Source organism: Tursiops truncatus, chromosome 10 (assembly GCF_011762595.2).
Source record: "Tursiops truncatus isolate mTurTru1 chromosome 10, mTurTru1.mat.Y, whole genome shotgun sequence".
NCBI lineage: Eukaryota > Metazoa > Chordata > Mammalia > Artiodactyla > Delphinidae > Tursiops > Tursiops truncatus.
In genome coordinates, this window is record NC_047043.1 from 24,638,309 (window position 1) to 24,665,465 (window position 27,157).

General features: G+C 55.1%; 1 protein-coding gene across 12 annotated transcripts in view; it reads left to right on the forward strand.

Moving 5' to 3' along the window:
- Nucleotides 1–27,157, forward strand: part of TRAM2 (translocation associated membrane protein 2) — a 156,255-nt gene extending 129,098 nt beyond the window's left edge. For 5 of the 12 annotated variants that reach the window (XM_073810617.1, XM_073810608.1, XM_073810609.1 and 2 more), the window contains 10 exons: nucleotides 8,953–9,062; nucleotides 9,535–9,651; nucleotides 15,221–15,279; nucleotides 16,427–16,511; nucleotides 17,033–17,103; nucleotides 19,638–19,742; nucleotides 19,939–20,082; nucleotides 20,847–21,010; nucleotides 21,440–21,535; nucleotides 22,115–27,157. In XM_073810617.1, coding sequence (XP_073666718.1) covers nucleotides 8,953–9,062; nucleotides 9,535–9,651; nucleotides 15,221–15,279; nucleotides 16,427–16,511; nucleotides 17,033–17,103; nucleotides 19,638–19,742; nucleotides 19,939–20,082; nucleotides 20,847–21,010; nucleotides 21,440–21,516 — 932 coding nt within the window. In that variant the 3' untranslated portion in view covers nucleotides 21,517–21,535; nucleotides 22,115–27,157. The other 7 variants (XM_073810610.1, XM_033864106.2, XM_073810611.1 and 4 more) reach the window with 6 other exon arrangements.

Genomic DNA, 27,157 nt, shown 5'->3' on the forward strand with positions numbered 1-27,157 from the left:
CTAGGCACACGCGCTTCTGTAGTTGTGGCACGTGGGCTCAGTAGTTGTGGTGCACGGCCTTAGTTGCTCCACAGCATGTGGGATCTTCCCCGACCAGGGCTCGAACCCACGCCCCCTGCATTGGCAGGAGGATTCTTAACCACTCTGCCACCGGGGAAGTCCGGCATATTTTTTTTAAATATATATTTTATTTTATTTGTTATTTATTATTTTTGGCTGCCTCGGGTCTTAGTTGCGGCACACGGGTTTCTCTCTAGTTGTGGTGCGCAGGCTCCATAGCGCGTGGGCTCTGTAGTTTGAGGTACGCAGGCTCTCTAGTTGAGGCATGTGGGCTCTAGAGCGCAGGCTCAGTAGTTGTGGTGCACGGGCTTAGTCGCTCCACAGCATGTGGGATCTTCCTGGACCAGGGCTGGAATCTGTGTCCCCTGCACTGGCAGGTGGATTCTTTTTTTTTTTAAAAAACATCTTTATTGGAGTATAATTGCTCTACACTGGTGTGTTAGTTTCTGCTTTATAACAAAGTGAATCAGCCATACATATACATATATCCCCTTATCTCTTCCCTCTTGCGTCTCCCTCCCACCCTCCCTATCCCACCCCTCTAGGTGGTCACAAAGCACCGAGCTGATCTCCCTGTGCTGTGTGGCTGCTTCCCACTAGCTATTGATTTTACATTTGGTAGTGTATATATGTCCATGCCACTCTCTCACTTCATCCCAGCTTACCCCCACTGTGCCACCGGGTAAGTCTGGCATATTTTAAAAAAATATTTATTTGTTTGTTTATTATTTTTGGCTGCATTGGGTCTTAGTTGTGGCACGTGGGATCTTCATCGTGGCATGTGGTGTCTTTCATTGTGGCATGTGGAATCTTTCGTTGCAGCACGTGGGCTCTTCGTTGCGGCATGTAGGCTTCTCTCTAGTTGTGTTGTGTGGGTTTTCTCTCTCTAGTTGCAGCGCGTGGGCTCCAGAGCTCATGGGTTCTGTAGTTGTGGCCCGTGGGCTCCAGAGCATGTGGGCTCTGTAGGTTGAGGTATGCAGGCTCTCTAGTTGAGGCGTGCGGGCTCAGTAGTTGTGGCGTGCAAGCTTAGTTGCTCCGCTGCATGTGGGATCTTAGTTCTCGGACCAGATATCCAACCCCTGTCCCCTGCATTGGAAGGTGGATTCTTTACCACTGGACCACCAGGGAAGTCCCTTCATTTCTCTTCTGTGTGAGGTTGAGCATCCTTTTAAATGTATAAGGGCCATCTGTGTTTCTCTGTGAACTGTCCGTTCATACCCTTTGCCCATTCTTCTGTTGCGTTTGTTATCTCTTCATGCTTAGGTTCTAGGTGCTCTTCATACATTAGCGAGATTAGCCTTTGTTTATGATCCGAATTGTAAACATTTTCCCCTTGGTCATCACTTGCCTTTTGATTTTGCTTATGGTATTTTTTCATACCTAAGTTCTGGATTTATATATATTGTAAAAGATTCAAGATAATGGGAAAACAGAGTTGGCCAAAAGCACAAAAAGCAATAGAAAGTAACTTTTACAAATCCAGGTTTGCAGGGCTTAGGAAGAAAGCCGGGAGAGAAAGGAGGCATCCACATTGTGCAGTGATGCTCTTTAAGCCACCAGGTTTTCGGACAAAGGCAGAAGCCTCGTTGGCAGGTGCCCAGACTTTAAGGGGATGTAAAGAGCAGATGGAGCGTCAGCCACAGGTGGCCACGGGCCAGCTGAGGTCCCGGGGAGGAGGTCAGAGACTGCACAGCTGTATCCGGACAAGATGGGACCTGTGAAGGCATGCGGGAGAAGCTGCTTACAGGTGACACCAGGGGAAACAAGAAAATGTCTATTAGTCATAGGAAACAAAAGAGGAGGCCAGGGCTTCCCTGGTGGCACAGTGGTTGAGGGTCCGCCTGCCGATGCAGGGGACACGGGTTCGTGTCCCGGTCCGGAAGGATCCCACATGCCGCGGAGCGGCTGGGCCCGTGAGCCATGGCCGCTGAGCCTGCGCGTCTGGAGCCTGTGCTCCGCAACGGGAGATGCCATGGCGGTGAGAAGCCCACGTACCAAAAAAAAAAAAAAAAAAAAAAAAAAACAGGAGGCCAGTAAGAGCGCTGCTCCTAAAGGGCAAGCTCCACCTGAGGTTGTCAGGACAGCCAGGCCCTTATTGATCACGTTGACTCTCTTTTTAAACTTTGATCAGAGATAAACAAAGCAAGTGTCACTTTTGAATGAAGACAGGATAACATCCACAGAGTGTGGGTCGTTATTGAAGGTGTTCCTTCCAGGGTGAGGTTAACCCTTCAGGGGAATATACTGACCTACTCCATGGTGTTGCATAGGAAAGAGGGCTCACAGAATATGGGTGTTGGGAGGTGTCAGGGGTCGTCTGGGCTAGGGATTGCAAATTGGTGGCCTGTGGTCAGAGTTGGCTTGTGTATTTTCCTTAGCCAGTTTGGTGTTGGCCCATAAAGTGTTTTTACAATTTTGGAATTAGTCATCGGCATTTTAAAATCAGATGATTCACGTAGGGATTTCTCTCTTTGCTTTTGAAATATGGGGCCATGCCCCTCCCAGCGCCTTCCCCACTCCTTCCTTCACCCCTTGGGACATGCACTCTGCACTTTGCCACAGTCTCCACTCCTCTCTAATGTCTTCCCAACATTAAGACTGCCTGGCAGCCACCATGTATCCCAGTTTGAATTGTTTTTCTTTAAGTAAGGTTGAAATGGAAGTGGATCTTAAACTTGTTTCTCTCTCAAAGTGGAAATGTGGAAGACAGACCAAGCGGGCCCTAGAGCTAAGGAAAAACAGTGGGGAGCATATTGTGGCACTGAAGACCGTTCCCTGTTTAGTGCAGCGGCCTCTGTGCTGAAAGGATTTATCTTAAGACGCACGGACCACTTTGCTCATTGCGTTCCCCACCTGGTCTCTGCGGGCGTTTTGCCGTGACTCAGGGCCAGAATCGCTTCTCTGGTCTAAGAGCTCAGAGATGTGCTGAAACTTACTCTTCTAAAAAATCATAGTCGCTCACTGCCAGACCATCGCCGTTCTTTCTGAGACCTCATGCAGGATAGGGGCACTGCTTAAAGGGTCAGAGCTCTAACTTGGGGAGTGAGAGGATTTTTATAAGAATTAGTGAGCAGCCAAAAATTTAAAAAGAAAAAAAACCCCAAAATATCCATTTGTGTATAGCCTCTTGGAAAAACACAAAGTTCCAACCTCCACAGCTCTGTGGCAAGCAGAAGGGGCCAAACCAATCTACTTTCCTGCCCTGTTGAAAAGCAGGCAGGCAGCAGACAAGGGGCAAGCAGCAGAGGTAATCTGCCTGCATCAGAGCACAGCCCGTGAGTATCTGGATACCATGCTGCTTGTTCTGTTGTAGGGAGAGAGATCAAAGCAGCAGCTTCTTACCAGCAGGGGGGCGGGGCGGCCGGACACTGGGAGATCTGAGAAATGGCCCCTGTCCCTTTACCCTGTGAACCCTGTTTCTTCATCCCCTCTGCCCACGCTGTGGGTGGTTACAGGGATCAAATGAGACAGCACGCTGAAGCATTCTGAAAGCTCGGGGGCTACAGAGGGCAGACAGATGCCAGAGGGAACTTCAGGGTCTTTCTCCACGGCCAGTCTGCCAGCTGGTCCTTTTGGTTCCATCACCCACACCTCTCCCAACTTGTCTTCTCCACCACACTGCCGCCATCTGAGTGCAGGGCGCTCCCACCCCCCAGCCCGGGCTCCTGTGAGTGCCTCCTGACTGCCCTCCCGGTCCCATTCCGGCCCCCCAGCCCATCCACCTGGCAGGAAGAGCGCGTCTGTGACTCAGTCCTCCAGAACCTTCCCTTGCCTTTGGAAGCGTGACTTACCACGACCTGTCGGGGGAGCCCCCCGTGGCATGGCTTGCCCACCCCTGCTCTGCAGGTCACGCCAATCCTCTGTCCAGCTGGACCTTCCCTGGATGCCTCCGCCCGGACCACTCCACCCTCACCAGCTCTCTGGCCTGCGTTCAGTGACCCTTCCTCCCCAGGGCCCTGCCCCTCCTCATTTCCTGCCACATCACAGCACTGATCACACCTGGCCTGGTGTTTTTTTTAAATTATAGCGAAATACACACACCGTGAAATGGACCATCTTAATCATCTCTGAGTGTGCGGTTCAGTCGTGCTAAGTACATTCACACTGTTGTGCAACCTCCAGAACTCTTCATTGCAAAACCGAGACTGTATTCGTTAAACAGCAACTCCCCATCCTCCCTGCCCCCAGCCCCTGCCAACCGCCGTTCTTTCTGTCTCTGTGAATTTTCCTCCTCTGGGAAGCTCCTGTGATGGAATCATACAGTATTCGTCTTTTAGTGACGGCTTATTTCCCTTAGCGTTATGTCCTTTAGGTTCATCTCTGTGTGGCATGTGACAGGATTTCCTTCCTTTTTAAGGCTGAATAATGTTCTGTTGTACGTATAGACCACATTTTGTCTTTCCATTCATCTGTTGATAGACACTTGGGTAGTTTCTACCTTTGGCTGTTGTGAATAGTGCTATGAACCTGGGTGTACAGATATTTCATCAAGATCCTGCTTCCAGTTCTTTTGAGTCTGTATCCAGAAGTAGGATTGCTGGACCATCTGGTAGTTCTATTGTTAGTTTTCTAAGGAATCATCTTGCTGTTTCTGATAGTGACTGTACCATTTTACATTTTCACAAACAATGCACAAAGGTTCCAATTTGTCCACACCCTCGTCAACACTTGTTATTTTCTGTTTTTTGTTTGTTTGGTTTTTTTGGTTTTAAATTGTGGCTATTCTCATGGGTTTGAGATGGTTTTATCTATAGTAGGTTGTATTTGCTAATCCCAAACTCCTAATTTATCCCTCCTCTCCCTCTCCACTTTGGTAACCATAAGTTTGTTCTCTGTGTCTGTGAGTCTGTTTTTGTTTTGTACATAAGTTCGTTTGTATCATATTTTATTTTATTATTTTTTTTTGCGGTACGCGGGCCTCTCAATGTTGTGGCCTCTCTCATTGCGGAGCACAGGCTCCAGACGCGCAGGCTCAGCGGCCATGGCTCACGGGCCCAGCCGCTCCGCGGCATGTGGCATCTTCCCGGACCGGGGCACAAACCCGTGTCCCCTGCATCGGCAGGCGGACTCTCAACCACTGCGCCACCAGGGAAGCCCCTCTATCATATTTTAGATTCCACATATAAGTGATATCACATGATATTTGTCTTTCTCTGTCTGTCTGACTCACTTCACTTAGTATGATAATCTCTAGGTCCATCCATATTCCGGCAAATCTTTGCCCATTTTTCAATCTGGTTGTTTTTTGTTTTTGCTGTTGTTGTTGGCCTCTGGTTTTTAGGTGTAGAGAATTTGGTGTGCACTGGCTAAGCTCTGAGAGGGCAGGGCCATGCCCTCGTACCCTGCTGTCCCCCAGCACGGGGCCCTGCACGTGGTTTATTAGTGGATGAATAAACATGCAAGGAGCTCTCATCAGCAAAGGAAAAGAGAATGTATTAGTCTATCCATCCATTCTTGTTTCAAGAAGGTTTCAAAGCTCTGGTCACATCTCTTTGGAACCATAGTATATGGGGTGACGAATGGAGGTGATTTGAAGAGGCTTTAAGATGGATAATCCAAAGTCTTGACACGTCATTTAACTGCTTTGGGACCATGCTCGTTTGATTGAGGATAAATCCTATTTTGCCTCATAAGGCTGCTCTCGATAGTGAAACTTTGCATGTGTTTAGTTATAGTTTCAAAATATGCTGCCATCTAATTAGTCTCCTTTGATCCTCCCTTATGAAGAAGGCAGGGCAAGGGTAATGCCAGCCCTATGATGGAAGGGCAGGAAGGAGAGGCTGACCCATACGCCCATCTCTTCCCTTCCTCGCATGTTTCCTCCTCGGTCCTCGGTGCTGATGCCCATCTCTTCCCTTCCTCGCATGTTTCCTCCTCGGTCCTCGGTGCTGATGCCCATCTCTTCCCTTCCTCGCATGTTTCCTCCTCGGTCCTCGGTGCTGATTCCCCTCCCTGATCTCAGTCCCTTCCCGGGTCAGTCACCTAGTCTTACCAGGTCTCTGCCGCTGATGGCCCTCCTCCCTCCCTGTTCCGTTTTCCCCTTTAATTCAGGTCCCTGTGGTTCCTTACCTGCATCACTGGTGTCTACCTCCAGGCACGATGCTGTTTACTGCTGCCAGAGTAAACTTTCTGAAGCCCAGATTTGTTCATTTTCCTATTGAGTTTGAATTCTTTGATGTTTCCACCTTGCCTTCAGGATAAAGTCCACACCCCTTGACGTGGTACCCTGGCTGCCTGCAGCACTGCATCCTCCTTGCCTGCATCCTTGAGATGCTGCGTCCTCCGCCCAGGATGCCCTCCTCCCCACACCTGACTGCCCCAGCTTGTTCTCAAGTTTCTATATCTTCCTGTTTACCCTGAGGGTCTGCCCCAGCTGGAGTCGGCCCTCCATTGCCTTGGCTCCCTGTGTGGCTGTCTGCCTGTCTGTAGGTCATTGTACATTTATTTGTCAGTCTCCTCACTGGTCTGTGCTCTCTGAAGCCAGGGCAGCATCTTTTATCTCCGTGTTTCAATAATTAGCCCAGTGGCTCTCACAGAGTAGGGTCTTTGTGGAAGGTAGGAGGGAGAGGAAAAGGGAAAGCTTGTCTGATCTCAAAGTTCATGCGCTCCATGTCTTTACTGCCCCCTCCCACCCCACCCCCACCCCCCGACCACCAGTGCATTCTCCCAGTCCAGGGTGGCGGGGTCATGGGTTGACTCCCAGAGTGACCCAATCAGCTCTGCTTCGCTCTGCAGCCACCCTGAAACTCACCCACCCTGGCCTGCCTTCTGGTAAACGCATCCCAGCAAAGAGAGATGACTCATGTGTGACTCAGCACGAAGGCAGCACAGCTGGAAAGGGGGCCAATGTGTCTGCTTGGGGGAGGGCGGGCCACAGAGCACCAGGGATCCAGGCCTGCCAACTGGAACGAAGGCACGAATCCTCCTCTGTCCGCGGAGAGAGAGGCTGTAGTAGCAGAGCTTTACAAAACTTAGATACCTGGGATTCCATCTAATTTATTACTACGAAATAATATTTTATTAAACTACTATTTAGTGCATGCCTACCATGGTTATAGGCACTGATAAGTATCTTGCATACAGATTATCTCGTTTAATCCTCACAATAGCCCAACAACCACAAAAACAATAGCAAATACATGTATAGCGCTTACTGTGCACCAGACACTATTCTAAGTAAGCGCTTTGCACTTTTGAAGTCACCTCATTCTCACAGTAACCCTGCAGTACAGGAACTGTTATCCTCATTTTACAGATGAGGAATCTGAGGCACAGAAAGGTCAGAGGTGCTCCAGAGTCACACAGGAAATAAATGACATTTTCTTTATCCATTTGTCTGTTGATGGACACTTAGGTTGCTTCCATGTCTTGGCTCTTGTAAATAGTGCTGCTGTGAACACTGGGGTGCATGTATCTTTTTGAATTAAAGTTTTCATCTTTTTTTTTTCTGGATAAAGAAGGAGTTTTGCACACGCACACACAATGGAGTATCACTCAGCCATAAAAAAGAATGAAATAATGCCATTTGCAGCAACATGGATGGACCTAGAGATTATCATACTAAGTGAAGTAAGTCAGAGACAAATATGGTATCACTCATATGTGGAATCTAAAAAATAATACAATAAATCTGTTTGCAAAACAGAAACAGATAGACATAGAAAACAAGCTTATAGTTAGTTACCAGAGGGGAAGGTGGTGGGAGGGATAAATTAGGAGTATGGGATTAATAGATGCACACGACTATATATAAAATAGACAAGCAACAAGCATTTAATGGATAGCACAAGGGACTATATTCAATATCTTGTAATAACCTATACTGGAACATAATCTAAAAAATATATATAGCTGAACCATTTTGCTGTACACCTGTAACTGACACAATATTATAAATCAACTATACTTCAATTTTTTTGAAAAAGAGGGAGGTGTGGGTTCCCTGGTGGCCTAGTGGTTACGATTCTGGGCTTTCACTGCCGTGGCCTGGGTTCAATCTCTGGTCCAGGAACTGAGATCCCACAAGCTGCGTGGTTTGGCAAAAAAAAAAAAAAACCATCAATATCAAAAAAATAAAAACAAAGAGGGAGGAAATAAATGGCAGAGCTTTGATACAAGCTCAGGTTTCTGAGTCCACACTCTTTTTTTTTTTTTAAATTATTTTTATTTTTGGCTGCGTTGGGTCTTCATTGCTGCGCGCTTTCTCTAGTTATGGAGAGCAGGGGCTACTCTTTGTTGTGGTGCGTGGGCTTCTCATTGCGGTGGCTTCTCTTTGCTGCAGAGCACGGGCTCTAGGTGCGCAGGCTTCGATAGTTGTGGCTCGTGGGCTCTAGAGCACAGGCTCTGTAGCTGTGGCACACGGGCTTAGTTAGTCCGTGGTATGTGGGATCTTCCTGGACCAGGGATCAAACCCATGTCCCCTGCATTGGCAGGCGGATTCTTAACCACTGTGCCACCAGGGAAGTCCTGAGTCCACACTCTTAACCCTGCATCATGCTTCCTCGATGAAGTATAACTGCAATCCCATTTTTACAGGGAAGGCGATTACGGCTCAGAGAGGTTGGTCACTTTTCTATAGTCACACAGCCAGGGAATGATGGAGGTTGGTGGTCTCCAGTTGCTGGCTGCAGCCACTGTGCCTTCCTGCCCCGATCAGGAGACATCGTCATGATATGCCGTGTGCTGGCTTCTCCTTTCCCCTCTGCACTGGTGCTCCCAAGGGCCAAGTCCAGAGGGTGGGTGGGGTTCTCGGGAAAAACATCCTCTAAGTCTGGGGTTACAGCCAAAGGGAAGCGTTTGATAGCACATTCTGCTCCAGATCTCCTTTCAGTTTTGGGTCCCAGAGCACTTCCTCACCCAGGGATGCTGACGTGGCTCTCGTTGCCTCCACAGATGGCGAGACGGTGCACTACCACTACGGGCCGAAGGACCTGGTCACAGTCTTGTTCTACATCTTCATCACCATCATCCTGCACGCTGTGGTGCAGGAGTACATTTTAGACGTGAGTGACGTGTCTGGATTCCGAGATGGGAAGCTGGGGGGGTTCGGCGGGTGGAGCGGCTGCAGCTGTGAGGCTTCCGCTTTGTTTGGAGGCCCTGGTTGGTCCTACAGCAACCGGATCTCCTGCACCACAGTTTGATCTCCGTCCCCCTCAAAGCCTTCGTAGCACGTGGGACCACAGTGTTTATTAACGGGAGGGAGCTGCCTGAGGTATGACGACACGATGTCCTCAGGGGTCGAACACAGCAACCCTTGGGGGATGTTTTCTTTACATCTCAGCTAAAGACATTCATCTCGCCGCTTTCTCAAAATGCTTGCCTTAAACTAAACACTATACGCACACACGAGGCTTCCATGAAATAACTTGGATGAGGCTGGCTTCAAACTTCAGCCCTTTTGTGGGGAGAAAACAGGAGTTTGAAACCTGCCGTTACCTGTACACTCATGTTAATATGCAGGATTCTCTTCTTTAGAAAATCAGCAAACGGCTTCACCTCTCCAAGGTCAAGCACAGCAAGTTCAACGAATCTGGACAGCTGGTCGTCTTTCACCTCAGCTCGGTGATCTGGTGCTTCTACGTGGTGGTCACGGTGAGTGGTCCTAGGGGCTGCTGATGGCTGGGGCCCGGGCTGCCATGTTATCGCCGGGAGAGAGGAGTCAGTGGTTTAGATGCTGTTTAATAGCTGGGGAGCGTCCTCTGGTCCAGAAGTAAACACTTGTTGTCGTTATGATGTGATGTCACGGTGATGACAGCGTATAGCTCCACAGCTCTGTGTTCCGTCCTGGGGCCCTCGCACGGTGCTGTCCCCTGAGCTGAGTTTTATGTTCATTCCAGTACCTGTGTTATGGATTGAAGAAATCCAAGCTCAGGCCCCATGGTCACGTGGCTCTGAAGTGGCCAGGCCTTGGACTTGAGGGTCTGGTTCTGTTGCACCACACCGGCCTGCCGAGGCTCGGCCAGCATCCCCCTGCGTGCATGTCAGGTCCCGTCAGAGTCAGTGCTGTTTCTACGAATGCCTGGAGGACCAGACAGTTGACTCATCTCCCCTTTTGCACAAGAATACTCTTATTTCAAGCAACCTTTGATACAGCAAAATTCCTTCGTACAAAGGAATGTGGACAGCCTTTCGGGGTCCTTTGTAACAAGCCTGTCGTCCTAGGAAGTGTTTAATCCCCTCCATCCCCCCCAACCTGGAGCACCTCCTGTCTGTAACCGGGTCTCTTCCTCAGGAGCTAGAATTGTCCTGTGAGAAATCCAGGGCCAGGGCTTGGAAAATTCAGCAACCCTGTGACCTCCTAGAAGCTTCCTTCCCTGCCTCCCCTGACCTCTCACCCCCTTCCCCTTCCTTAGCAACAGTGATGAGCTTTCCCGTCTTCAAGACCAACCTATCTGTCTGCGAGCTGAACGCTGAATCCATATTCTCAAAGCTGGACTCAGCATGCCCTTTTGTATATTACCTTTATTTCTATTATCATTTAATCACAGAACAATAGGAATTTTAAATGCAGGGCCCAAGGCCTCTGTGCTCTGGAGCAGGCCTGCCACATTATACTCCCCCTGGGGCAGACTTTGTGTGTGGTCTGTGTGAGTAGCGCCCCCTACCTTTGTGCAGCACACGTGCGGCCCCGGGAAGTCTAGGTACGGCTGGGCTCAGGCCTCTCCCAGCCACTGGGTGTTTGGTTTACGCGGCCTCTGGAGACCCCGAGCTGCCTTGAAGCAGAACAGCCCTCGGGTCCCACGGACATTTAACTGCTCTTGCAGGAGAAGCGTTGCCTCATCTCTGAATCACTTTTGCCCTTTCTGCCTCAACCCACCGTCCACCCCAGCTGTGACCCAGTTTCACCAGATTCGCAGGCCAACAGCCAAGGGACTTCCCCCCAGTTCCAGAGTGTGCAAGGCTCCTGGGCCGTCCAGGGCTTAGAAATGATGCTCGTTAGTCTGGAGCTGCTACGCTTTTCTGGGGACGTTTATAACAGGCTTTTACCATGGTGATAGCCAGGTCTCCACTCAGCATCTCCAGAAGGAGAATAGAGACCAAGGGAGCCTGGAAAGTTCCAGTGACCCCAGGTCCTGATACATCGTGTGGCTCTCAGACCTCACCTGCTCCCTCCAGGCCATTCTGCACGGAGTGAAGGTGACTGAAGAAGAGAGGGTCATTTTGTAAAAGGAGTGAAAACAGCTAGTTTTTTAAATCCTATGTTTCTGTTATGATGAACTCGTTCTCGATTTTTCTCTTTCGCTCTCCGGTCAGTCCATCGGCAGGTTCCCCCACCCACTGCCACCAGCACATGGAGCGTCTGTCGCTGCTCTCTGCCTGCACCTCTGCCCCCGGGCCCATGGGTCTCTCCAGGGGATGCTTGACAGTATGCTACCAGCATCTAGTGGGTCGAGGCCAGGGATGCAGCAGAATGTCCTGTAGTGCCCAGGACAGTCCCCACAGTAAAGACAGTCTGGCCCCAGGTGTCACTAGTGCCACGGTCAGGAGGCCCTGAGCTGCATCTCTTGCTGGACCACTTCCGGAAGGAGGCCGTTTCCACTCCTGTGTCCGCTCACCCCAATCCATCGTCTGCCCAGCCAGACAGATCTTTTTAGAACATAAACCAGGTCTCGCATCCCCTGCCTCAAATCCCCTGTCGCGCTCGTGCTGAAGTGGGTCTCCCTCCTCACTCCTGTGCTCCGGGTGCTGCTGGCCTTATCTGTCTGGCCCGCTGGCCCCAGCCCCACTGTTCCTCTGACTCTCCTGGCTCTCCTGCCTCCTGCGCTTTGCAGGGGTGCTTCCTCTGCTGCAGTGCTCTGTCCCCTGACACCCCGTGCCATCCAGGTCTCCACCTACACGTAACCTCCGCAGAGAACTCCCCGCACACTTGTGTCTGCTGCACCACGCCTGTTGCTGTGGCATTTTCTTGAGCTGTGTGTTCTCTGCTGCCTGCCTCTCCCTCATACTAGCCCCCGAGCTGCTGGGAGCAGGCACCGTGCGCACTGCTATCCCCCAAGCGCAGTTCCTGGTGCACGCTAGGTGCTCACTCAATATTGTCCTGAGAGGGAATAAGTCGACTGCGAATGCCTCTTCTTGTTCCAACCTTCAACAGTTTTTAAAGTAATGAATTGCTTGTTTTTATGAACATCATAGATGATCATTTAAAAAAAAATAAGCCATACATAAAAGTTTGAAAAAGAAAGTAAAAATTGACCCTAAACCCCTCCCCCCACGAAATAACCAGCTTGATCTTGGTGTTGAATTCAGACATTTCTCTCTGCATTGATCCAGGCAGGGTGATGGGGTCGTAGATGGGCCAACTGATAATTTAATAAGAATGTCGACCTCCTACCTTTAGTCTAGCTCTCAGCTACTGTTCGTCGTTCAGGGGAAGCAAAACGCTGTACTGGGAAAGCAGGGTGGGAGGGTGCCTGGCTTCCCAGGGTGCCTCCCTTCACAGTTTAAACCTGCAGCCCAGCGCTCAGCGGGAGCGCCTCTGAGGCAGGGGCTCAGGTAAGGGCTGCCTTCTGACACACAGACTGCCTGCAGCAGAACCTCAGCAGTGGGTGTTCCTGAAGGACCACTGGGTCCAGGCAGCAGCTGGCTGTGTCAGGACTAGATACTGCTCTCTCTTCCTGTGGTGCTTTTTGTTCATCCACTGGAAAGGAAGACTGCAGGGGAGGGGAGGGGGTGTGCCAGCCCGCTGAGGCCTCCCTTGCTCCTGGTTGATTTGTAGAATCAGGAGAGAACAGAGGATCTTAAAGGCCGCCCCCCCAGACGGCAGGCCCACTGGCGGGTGGGATCTGGGGGCGAGCCCACACTCGGTGTGCTGTGCTGAGCTCCGAGGGGCCCCGGCCCAGCCTCCCTGGGCGGTTGCCTGGCCCGAGGTCTGGAAAAGACTGTTCTCAGTGAGTCATTCTTCCTCTGGCCGCCTTGCTTGCCTCCCTCCGCCCGGGACTGCCCCTCACAGGCCGGCAGCATTGTTCTGGGGCGTTTTCTCTGCTGGTTGGCTTCACAGTTCTGATTTCTTTGTCTCCTAAGTAAAGCGCCAAGCTGGGGAGGGTCCCTGTTTAAAATCACAGGATCGTCTGGGCTTTTTGAGCTCTTAGATTTCTGTCAGGGCTGCTTTTCTTGGCCAGTCTTTTTGGCGGAAATTCTTCTCCCACTTCGATCCCAGAAGTACCATTTTCATCCTTAAATACATTGGTGTTTCCTCTAGGAAGGAATGGCCTCCCCACTTCGGTTTCCCTGGAAAAGGGGGGTAGGGAGGGCGAAGGCCGTGAACCTGTGTGCCCGGGGCCGGCATCTGATGCAGGCGGCGTGTGGGGGGCAGAGAGGGGTGGCCCCAGTGTGGGTGCGGAAAAGCCCTCTCCTCCCACCCCCGCGCGCCCCAGAGCCTCCCACCTCTGCCGGACTCTGAGGGGGAGATGGAATGTGGCCGGGAGGGTCTGGTGGGGAGACCCTTTCCTTCAAACCTAAGTTACTGTGACTGCCCTGGGGCCTGCGCCTGATGGGACCCGTCTGTTGAGTCATTGTGCTAATGAGGCCCTGGTCGTATCTGAAGTGTCCAGGGGCACTTAGGGACTCAGGGTCTGGGTGGGAGTATGACTGAGGCTCCAGTAGTCACCTGGAGGCTCCTCTGGGAACTGCTGGGCCTCCTCCCCGCCCAGGGCAGCCCCGTCCTCAGTCCCGGTGGGAACATCTGAGGCTCTGGGCCTCCTCATCAAAGCCACCAGTCGGTTGGTTTATTTCTGACTCACCAGGACAGCCAGGCCTGGGGCGCTTGGACCAGGAGGCTTGAGGCGCAGCTCAGAATTCAGTCGTGCTGCCAAGAAGCCCCCTTGTTTTGGGAACTCCCTCCTTTCCCTGTTTCTAAAAGGAGGTCAGGCTGGCGTCACCTCCTCCGCCCTCTCTGAGCATCGCGTGGCGTCAGCCTCCTTTTGCTCATGGTGGGCCGTTTCCGCGTATGTTCTGTAATCTTGGATTATAAACTCATCTTTAGCAAGGTTGTGTGTGTGAGAACCCTGTACGTTCTCGGATGGAAGTACGTCCCGATGGCCTCACCGGCCCACAGATACTGTTAATACCAAGTTCTTAGCGTGAGGGCGCCTAGACACACAGGTGATGTCCATTTGAGCTCCAAACCCACGTGAAAGCGAATCTGAAGTTACAGATTTTCAGGGGGTCATATTTTTGTTTCCATCCTGAGCCCCGGGTGAGCAGACATGGTCCTCTTCTCCCTGCCTTGCTCGTCGGACCCTTCCTAGTCTCCCTTTTCTCTGGGGTGCTGGCCCTTTAAGGGTCTTCTGTTCCCACGCAGGCGCGAAAGCTCTGGCCCTACAGCCTCACCCGCTCAGGCTTTTAGCTCCCTACCCTCTTGGGCCCTCGGGTTTTCCCTTTCTTATTGTGAGCTCAGCTTTGCATTGAAAAGAACATTTGTTAGATTGCATCCAGCATGTCCAGATGTTTTGTAACAGGAGGGTTTTCAGGTCACCTCCCCTACTCTGTAAGAGGACCTGGGCTAGATACTGGAGATGCAAGGAGGCGCCAGAAAAAGAAGCCAGAAAAGAAGGCACGAGCAGAGCCCTGGCGGCCGGCAGTGATGGTGCTATGTGATACGTGTCACACGTGAGGCCCGTTGGGGAGGCCTGGGGGGTCCTGCCATACTTTTTATTTGTGGTGGTGTGAAAAGCCAAAGTAGGCTTTTCGTTTTTCCGGGGGACGGTGGCTCTGGAGTCCATTTGCTCATTCACTCTACAAGCATTCCCTGAGTGCCTGCAGGCCAGGCATAACACTCGACGCTGTCACGTAAACATAAACTGTCACATTTATTTCTAACAATAACTCTGGAGGGTATTTTGATCCTCGTTTTGCAGAGGAGCCAGCTGGAGCCCAGGGAGACCGACTCGCTCAGAGGACGCAGCTGATCAGTGTCAGACCCACAGTCAGACTCGGGTCCTCTGACCCCAGAGCAGGGCTCTTCCTCCTACATCACGGCTCTCTTCCATAGTAAAGAGACGGGCCAAGTGCCAGAGGGGTTCCATGTTCATGTTTCCTGTTCCTTCCTCATGCTGGCAGCTGGGGACTAGGTGCAACCCTGACCCTGACCCCTGACCCCCGGGCCCGCCCAGCAGGCCTCACGTTCACATTTCTAAACGCCGTCTCTTCCCGTCCACTACAGGAAGGATATTTAACAAACCCAAGGAGCCTCTGGGAAGACTATCCGCATGTGTACCTCCCGTGAGTATTGTCACCCTCGGTCCCCAGGGAGGAGCGGGCTGGTGCACTGGCTTCTCGCCCCACAATGTGGGCAGAACACAGGCCGGCGAGCCCGAGGACCAGAGCGCCCCCGAGCCTGGCAGGGCCCAGTGTCGTGGAGGCAGACGTCTGGGAGCTGCTTCCTCCCCGTGTTCTTATGGGCAATTCCTGAAATGACACGTCAACTGCAGGAGCCTGGGCACAGGGTCCTGTCTCTGCCCAGGCTGCCCTCACAGAGCACCGCAGGTGGCAGGGTTCCCAGGGGCTTATAAACAGCAGACATCCCCTCCTCACAGTTCTGGAGGCTGGCAGACCCAGTGTCTGGTGAGGCCGCTTTCTGCTTCATGGATGACATCTTCTGTGTCCTCACGTGCAGAAGCAGAGAGGGGCCTCTTTCACAAGGGCACTAATCCCACTCTGGGGGGCTCCAGCCCCGTGACCTAATCACCTCCCAGAGGCCCCACGTCCCGGTACCATCACCGTAGGGGTTAGGATTTCAATGTGTGAATTTCGAGGGGGTGCAAACATTGGGTCTGTAGCAGGTTCCTACAGCGCCTGGGAGGGGCGGGGAAGCAGAGCCTCTGCACGGAGCTTTCTGGGCTGCGCCCTCCTGGCACCTGCACACGTCTGCACACATCTCCCCTCAGGCCTCCACGGGAGGCAGTGCCCCTCCTCTCTTGCGCCGACAGGACACCGGGAGGGCAGAGCTGGGCCCACATCCCCCAGAGACCACGGCCCTTAGAACAGCAGCACTGGGGACTGAGCAGAGTTAGGTCCTCCCTCTGGTGCTGAGACCCCTTTATTCCTCAGCTCATTCCTGCCACCTGCCATCTCCTGCCCCGACAGCGCTCTGGATTCAGCCCCCTCCTCAGCCTTCCCTCCTCTGCTCTCTTCATCCTTCTTGTGTCTTTTCATGGACTTTCCATGTCCCTCCACGTGCATGGTCTTGTGTGTGGAGCAGTGTCCTGGGCTCGGGCGTGGAGCTCACCATGCCCCCGCCCCTCCATTCCTCCCTCTCGGCCCAGCTCCTCACACCGCCTGGCCCTTGCCCCCACCCCACCCTGTGCTTGGCGAGCACCTGTAGGCCCTTCTCTCCATCCCTCTGGGTGACTGGCCCCCTTGTCTCCAGCTTCCAGGTGAAGTTCTTCTACCTGTGCCAGCTGGCCTACTGGCTGCACGCACTTCCTGAGCTCTACTTCCAGAAGGTACGGAAGGTGAGTACTGGTGGCCCCTCTGATGCTGCTGGCCCTCCCTCTGGCCGCCCACGTGTGGGGGTGGACACGGGGGTGTGTTGGCGGGTTGAGTGAGATGCTGAGCCAGTGCCTGTTGGAATCTCCCTGATGACCTCCAGGAGGGGGGCTGCCTTGTCAGACTCCCACACGAGACATGTGGCTTTGGGGGGCCTGACTCATCTTCGGGGGAGCGGATGGAGAGTTCTTTGCCTTTCCTTCAGTTTTGTTTTTTTTTTTTAAAGCTTCTCTCTGGCTGATTTCCTAAAGCCCTGTTCCCCAGTCCCTGTCTCTTCTTTCTCAACCTAGTCCCGCCCCCTGACCACTGAGTCGCCTTCAGACTTTGTGCAGCCAGGTGCGCGTGTCCCCGGTGGGACCTGGGGCTGTCTGGCAGCCCCGCTCCGCAGGCCTGCCATGTCCTTCTGCACTCCCCCTGTTCCTCTGCCTCCCCCTGCATCTCCAGTTAGGGAATGAGCACATGTCCTGTTTGCCTCTCTTGTCTGCAGGAGGAGATTCCCCGGCAGCTCCAGTACATCTGCCTGTACCTGGTCCATATTGCGGGCGCGTACCTCTTCAAGTGAGTGACACCCGGAGCGGGCCAGATCTCCCTGCCTTTTATGTCTGTGCCTCTCTCCACACAGTCATTTAATCAGGAGGCATTTCTTAGACACTTACTGTGTGCCGAGCACCATGGTAAGACCTGGGAACACACAGATGGATAATGGAGGGTTCCTTTATGGTTACTGGATCATTCTCTGCCGAGCAGGAGAGACAGTTACAGACAAAGGTAAAGACGGTTAGTGGGATGAGCACTGTGCTACCGTAGGGACCAGCTGCCGTGGGAACCCAGAGGAGCGACTACCTCAACCCGAGACAGGGCCAGGGAAGGATCCCAGGGACGCGGGCCGTGAACCAGGGCTTTGCCGGTTGAGGGCAGCCTGAGCGGGGCTCCTGCCCCGTGCATCCCGCCGGCGGCGCTGTCAGAGCTCGTGGCCCCGGACTCCCCTTCCCTTCGATTTGTAATGAAGGGTAGAGTCATCACTGCTTGGTTGTCCTCACGTCAGCAGAGTTGCTGTTGCCTTGAGTGTCTCTGTTATGAAGAGAATCACTGCTGAGCAGGACCTGTCCTTCTAGTTTGGACTTTCCTTGGGCTTGGCTTTTGCGGTATAGGAGAGCACGCGCTGTATAACCTGCTCAGGTGCCCGGGGTCTCCTCGGTCCGCATGGCAGGCATCCCGTGAGAATGACTGACCCGGGGGACCGGAGCCGGGTCTGCTCTGTGGTCTCTGGAGGCCGAGAGCGGCATCCGTGCCTGGCTGGGCCTCTGAGGGGCAGAGGCCGTGTAGGTGCAGCTTTGCTCTTGTGTCGCAGCCTCCTGTACGGGTGGGCGGGTGGGTGTGAGGAAGCCGTGCCGCGAGGATGGGGACGGAGAGGAGCAGGGCAGGGTCTGACCCTCTTTGGGCCGAGTTCTTGTTCTGGAAAGAGGCTAGAACAGAAGGCAGAGCAGCCGGTCCTTCGCAATCACGCTGGCCCGGCCCCAGCGAGGCCGGCCCGGCTCAAGGTGCGGCCGCCTCTCTCCACTCCTTTTTTTTTTTTTTTTTGCGGTACGCAGGCCTCTCACTGTTGTGGTCTCTCCCGTTGCGGAGCACCGGCTCCGGATGCACAGGCTCAGCGGCCACGGCTCACGGGCCCTGCCGCTCCGTGGCACGTGGGATCCTCCCGGACTGGGGCATGAACCCGTGTCCCCTGCATCGGCAGGCGGACTCTCAACCACTGCGCCACCAGGGAAGCCCCTCTCCACTCCTTTTAATCTAGTTTTCAGAAGTGAGTGAGTGTGGGGAAAGGAGAGACCCTCGGCTGCAGGATTTCCCAAGGAAGACAGAACTTTGAAGTGGCCAGCGATGCGGGGTCTTGTTTGGGGAGAGCTGGGCCCTGGGGGCCTTCACTCACCCGTGGGCCCAGCCCTGCTTCAGGAGGGGCAGTTCCATCTGGGTGAAGGCAGACAAGGCCCTGCTCTCCTGCTCTGTGGGCCGGGGGGTGGACCATAAATAAGGAAATGAGAGAGTTTCCCCAGGTGGTTAAGTGTGAGGAGGAAAGTAACGCAGGGTGATGGGACGGCTGACTCGTCCACTTGGCCCCCTGTGGTGAGAAGAGCTCTCTGAGGAGGGGACTCGGGTAGAGAGAGGCGCGAGTGACAGAGCCAGGCAGGTGGATACCTGGGCGGAGCTGTGCAGGAGAGGGGACCCACAGGGTCAGGGCCCTGAGGTGGGAGCAGAGCTGGGCGGTAAGGCTTGAGATGGTCAAGGGCAGGATCCTGCTGGCCACCTTTGGCTGTGTGGAGACACTGGGTTTTCACATCATTCTCTTGACCGTTCTCAGAATCCAGTGACTTTCCTGAATGACTCCACACTTCTTTGGTCCCCCTGGGTGGAATCACGGGGTCCCTCTTCAGCATGGCCCGCGGGTTTTCCACCCAGCCCCCCAGTATCTCCCTGACTTCCCAAGGCCCTGCCTGCTCAGCAGCACCTGTAACTTCACTGTGCAGCCTTCTTGCGTCTGTTTGAACCACAGCCGACCATTGGCAGCAGACTGCCTGGGAAAGTCAGTAAGAGCATCGTGACCGGAAGTGAGCAGGGGGCGTGGGAATGGGGGCTCGTGTTTGAAGAGGTTGGTTCACTAGCACATATTTTGATGTTGTGTTGAGTTTTGCTTCTTCGTATACCTCTTGGCTGTGAAGACTTGGATGACAAAAAAAATCAGACTGTAGGAATCTCCTCCCGCCAATCCCTCATATTTCTACACGCAAAGCTCAGCAGTTTGTTCTGAGCACCTTTTCTGTGCGTGGTCCCGTGCCAGGTGATGAACACAGAGTGACAGGTGCTGCGAAGGCAGCCAGGGCCACAGTGGGAGCAGGAGGGGCGTTGGGCCCAGACGGGACAGGTGACATGTCGGTATTAAGGAAAATTCTTGAAGGTGTGGCAGCAGATCTGAATCCTGAAAGATGAGGCGGGGCTCGCAGGGAGGGCGGGAGTGGAGAGAGGAGCCCAGGCCCCTTGCCCCCCGCTCTCGCGGTGCCTCGTGGGGACTGTGAGGCTTGTCTGTGTCTCCACAGCCTGAGCCGCCTGGGCCTGGTCCTGCTCCTGCTGCAGTACTCGACCGAGTTCCTCTTCCACACGGCTCGGCTCTGCTACTTTGCAGACGAGAACAACGAGAAGCTGTGAGTGATGTGGACGGGCTGAGGCCCGGCGAAGGGGAGGGCCCCGCGCTGGCGGTAGGCAGGGCCCTGGGGTTATTTTTTCCTGGAGCGTCTTACTCTGGACACCTCGTCCCTCAAGCACCCTCCTCGGCCACCCTTGGACCCTCTCCCCGCTTGCTGCCTGAAGGCTGACGTACGTCCCCCGCTCCTCGGGCAGGTTTAACGCCTGGGCTGCTGCATTTGCAGTCACCCGCCTCTTCATCCTCACCCTCGCCGTGCTGGCCATTGGCTTTGGCCTCGCTCGCGTGGAAAACCAGGCCTTTGACCCCGAGAAAGGGAACTTCAACACGTTACTTTGCAGGTGAGTTGGGCAGGAGCCTCCCGAACTCGGCACAACTTCTGCCGAAGGTCAGGAGGCCGCAGACCGCTGGGTCTCCCGCACCGTGATGTTCAGGGGGGGGATCTCAGACATCTGGCCCGAGGGGAGAAGAGATGCCAGCCTCCTGCTTCCATCACATCCGTCTTCCCTCCCTGGCCCCGGTCCGTCAGGCTGCAGGCCTGGTGCTGGTGCCGCTGGGAGCTCCTCCCCTGGCCTGCGCCTCACTGGGGGTGCCGGGTTCACGTCCAGCCTCTCAGTTGGCTGTTACAACCACGCGTGGGCTCTTTACAGCGTGTTCTCAACGGTGTGGCCAGTGGCCTCGCACAGCGGCCAGGAGGGCAGCGAGGAGGCCACGGTCTCCATGACACCCGGGGCCCAGCAGGGGTCAGAGGTTTGTCCAGGTTGCTCAGCTTCTACGTGGCTCGCCGGGTGAGAAGCCGCACTTCTAGAATTATTTCTGCTGCATTGTAGTTCAGTTCACTTGAATCCTTCCGACGTACACGGGGCTTACGTGGGCCGTGCTCTGCGCTGTGGGTCCAGCAGGCATGGGGTGGTGTGACAGGAGCTGGACCCACATCTGTCACCTCCTCCCGCTGGTCCCTCCGCCTGCCCTGAGGCACTGGAGCGGAGCCCGGCACGGGCCACGCTCTTCCCGGAGGTGGTGGCGGGCCGGGCACCGCGGGGTCCTGGCCTGCCCCCTGCCCAGGGCACGTGCAGCCAGAGCCCACCGAGCCCTCTGCCCACAGGCTGTGCATGCTGCTCCTGCTGTGCGCCGCCCAGGCCTGGCTCATGTGGCGCTTCATCCACTCCCAGCTGCGGCACTGGCGCGAGCACTGGAGCGAGCAGAGCGCCAAGCGCAGAGTGCCCGCCGCGCCCAGGCTGGCAGCCAGGCTCATCAAGAGGGAGTCGGGTGAGTGCCGGGTCCGGGCGGGGCGGGCGGGGACCCCCCCCAGGGCCCTGGACCAGGCCTGCCCCGTCCCACCTCCTCCCAGGCCCCGGGCTCCTCGGCTCGTGCCAGGGCCTGACTGGCACGTGGCCGGGCGCACACGGCTTGTGGGTGGGGCTGGCCGACGCGGCGGGGGCCCTCGCGGCCGCGGTGGGCAGGGCAGCGGCTGGGTGGGGAGCTCTGGCTGGAAGCATGTCCACAGGGTGGCCTCAGGGACCCCATCAAGGGCGTCTGATGCTCTCTGGGTCCTCACCCGCCCCCATGCTCCGCATCTCGGCCTGGCCGTCTCCCAGGATGCTGGCTCTGCCTCTCTCTTCAGGGGTGGCCTGAGGGGACACAGTGCTTGGGGGGCAGCGTTCGGGAGACAGCCGCTTCTCCTCTGGCCCCCGCCAGGTCCTGGGGCGCTCGCTGCCAGCCCCGCGCTCTCTGTCCAGCCTGGGGGCCTGTCTGCACCAGGCTCTGTTTCCTGAGTCGCCGGCCTCTCTCCAGGTGTGGCCTGCTCGGCAAGGGCGCGTGCGCGGCTGCGTGTGACAAGGAGTCAGGCCCGGCTGGCGGTGGGGCGGGTACGGGGTGGGGGGGGCTGCAGCCAGGTGTGCCTGACTTTGAGCGAGCAAACGCGGTGTTTAGGGCAACAATGAAAAGCACGCTTTTGCTGTCAGAGGAGCGCCAGGTGAAGAGTAAGGCCTTGTCCCTGCAGCCTCTCTACCTCCTCCTGACTATTCCGTGTCCTGGGACCTTTGCTGAAGGGGGCTGGTGCCCCGCAGGGGCCCGAGAGGAGCTGAGGCCTAGGCTCTGGCCCCACCTCAGGCCTGGGCGGGTGGCGGGTGGGCCTCTGCCTGTTCCCTGGTGGCTGTGTGTCATCCAGCCCCTCCCGCGGAAGGACAGTCGGAGACCACCCACCTCAAGTGAAGCAAGACCCTGGGGGGGGGGGGGCAGGAGCCCCTGGGAGCCGCCTGCTGGTGCCCTTTGCTGTGGGGGCTGCAGCCTAGGTCCCCTCGGCTCATCCTGTGCGCAGCCTCCCGCCCCTGCCCCAGCGGAAACACTGCGTTTGTCTCCCTTCATTCCCAGGTTACCACGAAAACGGAGTGGTGAAAGCAGAGAACGGAACCTCCACACGGACTAAGAAACTCAAGTCTCCTTAGGGCCGAGGTGCTGAGAACAGGAATGCTCTCGCGGGCCCAGCAGGGAGGCCCCCCTCCTGCTCCGATGCCCCATCTCACACAGCAGAAACCTGTCTTCACACAGGGCCTTTTCCTCTTCTTTACGTCTTGGCTTTCTCTTCTTTCTCTGTGAACCATTCTCAATAAAACCAAAAATCTTCCTCTTTCCCTCCCTCCAGCCACCTCACATCCTCACCTCTGTCCTGTGTCGGGTTTTCTAGAAGCCTGGCCTCTCACGGTTACCTTTCTGCTGGCCTCCTCTTTCTCTTCCTTCACAGCTGTTTCCTTCTCTTTTTACTTGTTAATTTACCTTACTGTGCAATTTTTCTGTGTCTGATTTTTACAACGAGAGGAGGCGAAGCCTGTAGTGCTGGCCGTCCCCCACCCAGATCCCCAGGACCTGTCCGGGTCGGCAGCCTCGTGCCGGGGAGCCTCCACCAGGGCCGGCGGCAGATCCCCGTGCGGATGGGCAGCAGGAGGGGAGACTGGCCCTCCTGGATCGTCGTCTCCTAGGTGCTGAGGAACTGACGAGAGTATGATTCCAGTTCTGCGCGCACCATCTTGAGGCCCCGCGGGGCCGCTGCTAGTTGGAAGCGCCAAGGCATTTGGCTTTGGGACATGATGACTCAGTCCAGAAGGATGGTGCTGTCTCGGGTCCCATGACTCGGGAGAGCTCACCAGTGGCCGGTCCTGGACACCAGCCCGCTCTCTCTGTCGGGGATGTGCTGAAGGAGGGTGAGTCTTCCCACTCAGCAGCAGCGGCAAAGCGACCAGAGCGGCGGGCCCTCCCGGAAAGTAACGCAGCAGAAACAATGGAGGCGCCAACCTAGCCTTTCTTCGGCAGGTCCAGCTGCATTGCTCTTCCCACTGTTCACCAGCGTCCAAAACCAAACCAAGCAGCAGTTAGCAAAGCAGCCTGGCCGGGGACGTGCTGGTGCTAAACCCCAGGCCCGGCAGCCCAGTTGGGCGCCGGCCTTGCACCTGACTTCATCTCTCTCGCGGCAGGAACACTACGCCCCCCGTGGCCCCTGGTGCCCCAGGGTCGGTCACCTGGGCCCCCTGTCCTCTGGCCTCACTTGCTGAGTGTCCTTTGGAATTGTCGTTGTCCTCTGCTGAGCACACCCACAGCGTTTTAGATGGTTTGAAACCAGGCTGACTCAGAATCGCTCTGCTGGTTAGATGGGCAGACACAGCCGTGCTGATGTGCATATTTTGGCCCCCTTCCCGCACATGGTCTCCCCCTCTCCCCAAAGACAAGGCCTCCAGCAAGGAGCTAGGCTCTCAGCAAGGAGGCCTGAATGCTGTGGGCACAAGAATGTTAGTGTCATTTGATGTGCTGGTCCTCTTCCTGACATCACAGTAGAAACCAAACTGGATTATTACCCAGAAGGCAGGGAAGTGGGTCTTTTCATCAAGGCAGCTCCCTTCTCCAGATCACTTGCATCAGAGAGAAGTTTTAATCTACCAGTGCCTGGGGACTTGCTTCCTGACACCCTGGTAGACCCTCATCTCTCTGTTCAGGATTAGGCCGGGGAGATGGGAAGATCATCTCTTATTTTGATTACCCTTAGGAGAGAGACAGCACTTTTGAAAATGCGAATTCTTCCCATCTTTCCTTCTCCTTCCCTGACACTTATCTGGGCTGCAAAGCAGAATGTTGGTGGAAGGGCGGCTTGTACCAACCCCGCAGGCCCAGTCTGGAACCCCTCAGCCATTCAGTCAAATGGTCCTCCCTCCCCGCTCGAGGCTGTGGCTGTGACTGTGACTGAGCCGGTGTTCCTACTTGGCCCAGGGATGCTGTGCAGCCCACGTCAGCCTGCAGCCTCCTAAGCCTGGCCCAGTCCTCTCCAGGCTGTGTCCCTGGCCTTGGCACTGCTCCTGCTGCGTGCAGGAGGCTGCCCCCCCACCAGGGAGCACTGCTGAGTCATGCCTTCAGCGGGTACCTGGCCTCCTTGCTGTGGGCTCGGGAGGTGGGAGCTGCAGCCGAGGTCCTGCCATCGGGCAGTGACTTTTCTCACGTTCAGAGGTGATTGCCGCCAGAGCACACGTGCTTGGTGTGCCCTTGGTCTCTTGTAAGTTGGCCCCTCATACTGTGCGCCTCCTCAAGGTAGTACCACCAGCCCGGGGCTGGGCTAACTCTCGCCACCTCCTAAAGGACGGGGTTGGGTCCCTGATTGAGAGTTGGGAAAATCTTTCCTGCTGCGTGAAACCCCTGAGACCATGCGTGAGGCTAGCGTCCCACCGGCCAGTTTCAGGAATGGTTTGAGGGGAGGGTGAGAGGGAAACTGTAGGTGTTCTGTCACCCCAGGCGTGCCTGGCATGTTTGCTTCAGAGCAGAGCCAAGCCATGGCAGGCTGGCTCGAAGCATGTTACCAGGGGCCGAAAGAACTCACTTCCAGTTCGTCCTGAGAGCCTGTTGGGTTGGCTTGTCCTGATTTGGCCGTTCTATGTTCTTCAGTCTTAAACACTCTCTGTGAAGGCCCGGCCAGACCCCCAAGTTTGAGAGGCCACTCAGTGCCATCCGCCAGGAGGAGAGCAGATGCTAACCTACCTCAGCAGCCCCCGCCCTCCCAGCATCCCTGGCTGGCACGCGTGCAGGGGCGCCGGGCAGGGTGGCGTGGGAGAGGCTGGGGGATGGACGGGTGATCCCAGCTGCCAGTGCCCCTCCTTGGAGGCTCCGTGATGGGAAGTTATTTTTACCCTCCAGGCTCTGATAGCTACACTATAGTAGGTTACAGGTGCCCCTTCTGAAGGCAGGGCAGGTTCTGGGGGAAGGAGAAGCAGGCCAAGCCAGACCTGCATCTTGGGGAGAACCTTTTCCCTTCCTGTCCCAAGGTGGAGCTACCAACGTTTCAGAAACCAGACTCGACACCTGTGCTCTGGCCACCTCTGCAGATGCTCCTCTTGACTTGAAAGCCTTGGCGCCGGGCGGGCTGTTCTGGGATGCATGCAGCTGCGTTTGCTGTGGGGACCTTTCTCCTAAGTGCTGAGTAAGAGGTATAGGGTGGAGAGTGCGCCCCCTCCCGATTCCACACAGAATTCTAGTCCCTGGGAGCCTTTTTAAATTCAAAGTGGCGCGAAGCCCCCCCACCACGTAGGGTTTCCTTCGGGCTTCAGCCTCCTTGGTGGTCTGTGCTAGGCCTGGGGGCCAGGGAGGCAGGGAGGTCTGCACGGGACTCACTCCCCTGCTGGGGCGTCAGCGTCCCAGTGAACAGAACCCGTTCCTGATGGCCGGGGCCTCTGCTTCTGTGGGGAGTGGCCTTTCTCCCCCTCCCAGCTGCCATCCTAGCTCACAGCCCAGCTCCTCAGGAGGGACTGGGCAGGACTGGAGAACTGGGTCTTGACAGATCACTTGGAACTTAGGCCGAGTCTCCGGCCCCGCGAGGAGCCTTCACCAGCTCACCCCTGGAGCCTAGTTCTCTCGTGAACAGTGACTCCTCTCAAAAGGCTGAGGGTGACCGCCAGTCCCCTGCCCCCTCCCCCCAGCGGCTCGCTCTCTTTACGGAGGGCCCCGAAAAGCACGGGGATTCCAGCTCTCTGCAGCCCCTTTTTGCCCCGAGCTGATCCTGTATCTTTTTGTGTCAGAAGTGCCTTATGTGCCATGGTCTCCTGGCCTCCACTTGCACTGTGTGGCCAGCCCCCCGGGCCCTGGCACAGTTCCACGTTAAAGGGACCGGATTGTGACAGTTTCACCTCATTCATCTTAGCCTCACCGCCACTGTCCGGGTCTGGTGGTGTCCGGTTTCTCCCTTGTGTCTGGGTGGCTGTGAGGGCCCCTTCACGGGCACCTACCTGTCAGAGAAGCTCAGGGCTCCCAGGGGCACCAGACCTCCGCGCCTCGGCCCACGTGGTAAGCCTTGCTCATCCAGCTCCCCTTGCACGTGAAAGAGGAGGCACCCTGGCTCTAGCCTCTTCTCATCCATACTGCTTCCCGTTCGACCCCGCGTTTCTGCGGTAAGGTGTTTACTCTCACTTCCCGGTCACAAGCGGCGCTCACAGGTGCCCGTCTGACGCGGGTCCGGGGGGACTGTTGCAGGGCACCCCTCCCCCCACGCAGTGTGCCCGCCCCTCGCCTGCCTCGTCCTTGCTCTTCCGGGTTGTGCAATACCTCTCCTAGCCAGTGGTCTTTCCCAGGCCGTCTGTCCCTTCCAGTGCCTGGCCACTGGGGTGGACAGGACCCACGGGAGGGTGGTCGTCATCCCACAGAAGAAAGTAGCCACGCTCCCTCTGTTGCTGTCGTTCTTGTGACCCTGGTGGCACTCTAAGTGGAACACTGTAGCATCATCTTTGAAGTCCATATAGTTTTAAAACTGTTGAAAAGGAAAAACATCCTCATGATGGGGCATTAATAAGTCAGCATCTGGGAATAAGATCCGTGTGACACCTGAGGCATCACCATCAGTTCGCTGTAAGGGTTCTAGAGTTTCTTGTTCGTGTGGAGAGGAAGGAGGTTTTCCTGGGAATCGGCCACGCATGGACAGCCCTGGTCATCTGATCAGATCTGACTGGTTGTAAGTACCACCATTTCCTTGGGTACAGATTCAAGTGTTTATGTAATGAGACTACACACCTCATTTTTTTCAGTTCCTCTTGTTTAACAAACATCTGAAGGATGAGCTGAGGCTGCCGGTGCCCTGAGCAACTCATAATGCAAATGTGGACAAAGCGTTTTTTTGTTTTTCTACTTTAGCCTGTTCATGTTATGGACCAAATTTCAACAAGGAACTCAAGGAAAATTTGTACCTGCCATATTTATGCTTTCATGTAAAAGGGTTTTTTTTGGGAGGGGGGGGCTCTTTTTACTTTCAGTGAACATTTTTCCAAATCCTTTTTTTTTCTGTCCGGTTTTAAAACAAATTACGGTTTTGTATGGATTTTTTTAAATGTACATTTTGAAACAAATGATCGACAAATATTTTTGAAATAACTGAATAAAAGGCCTTGAATTATT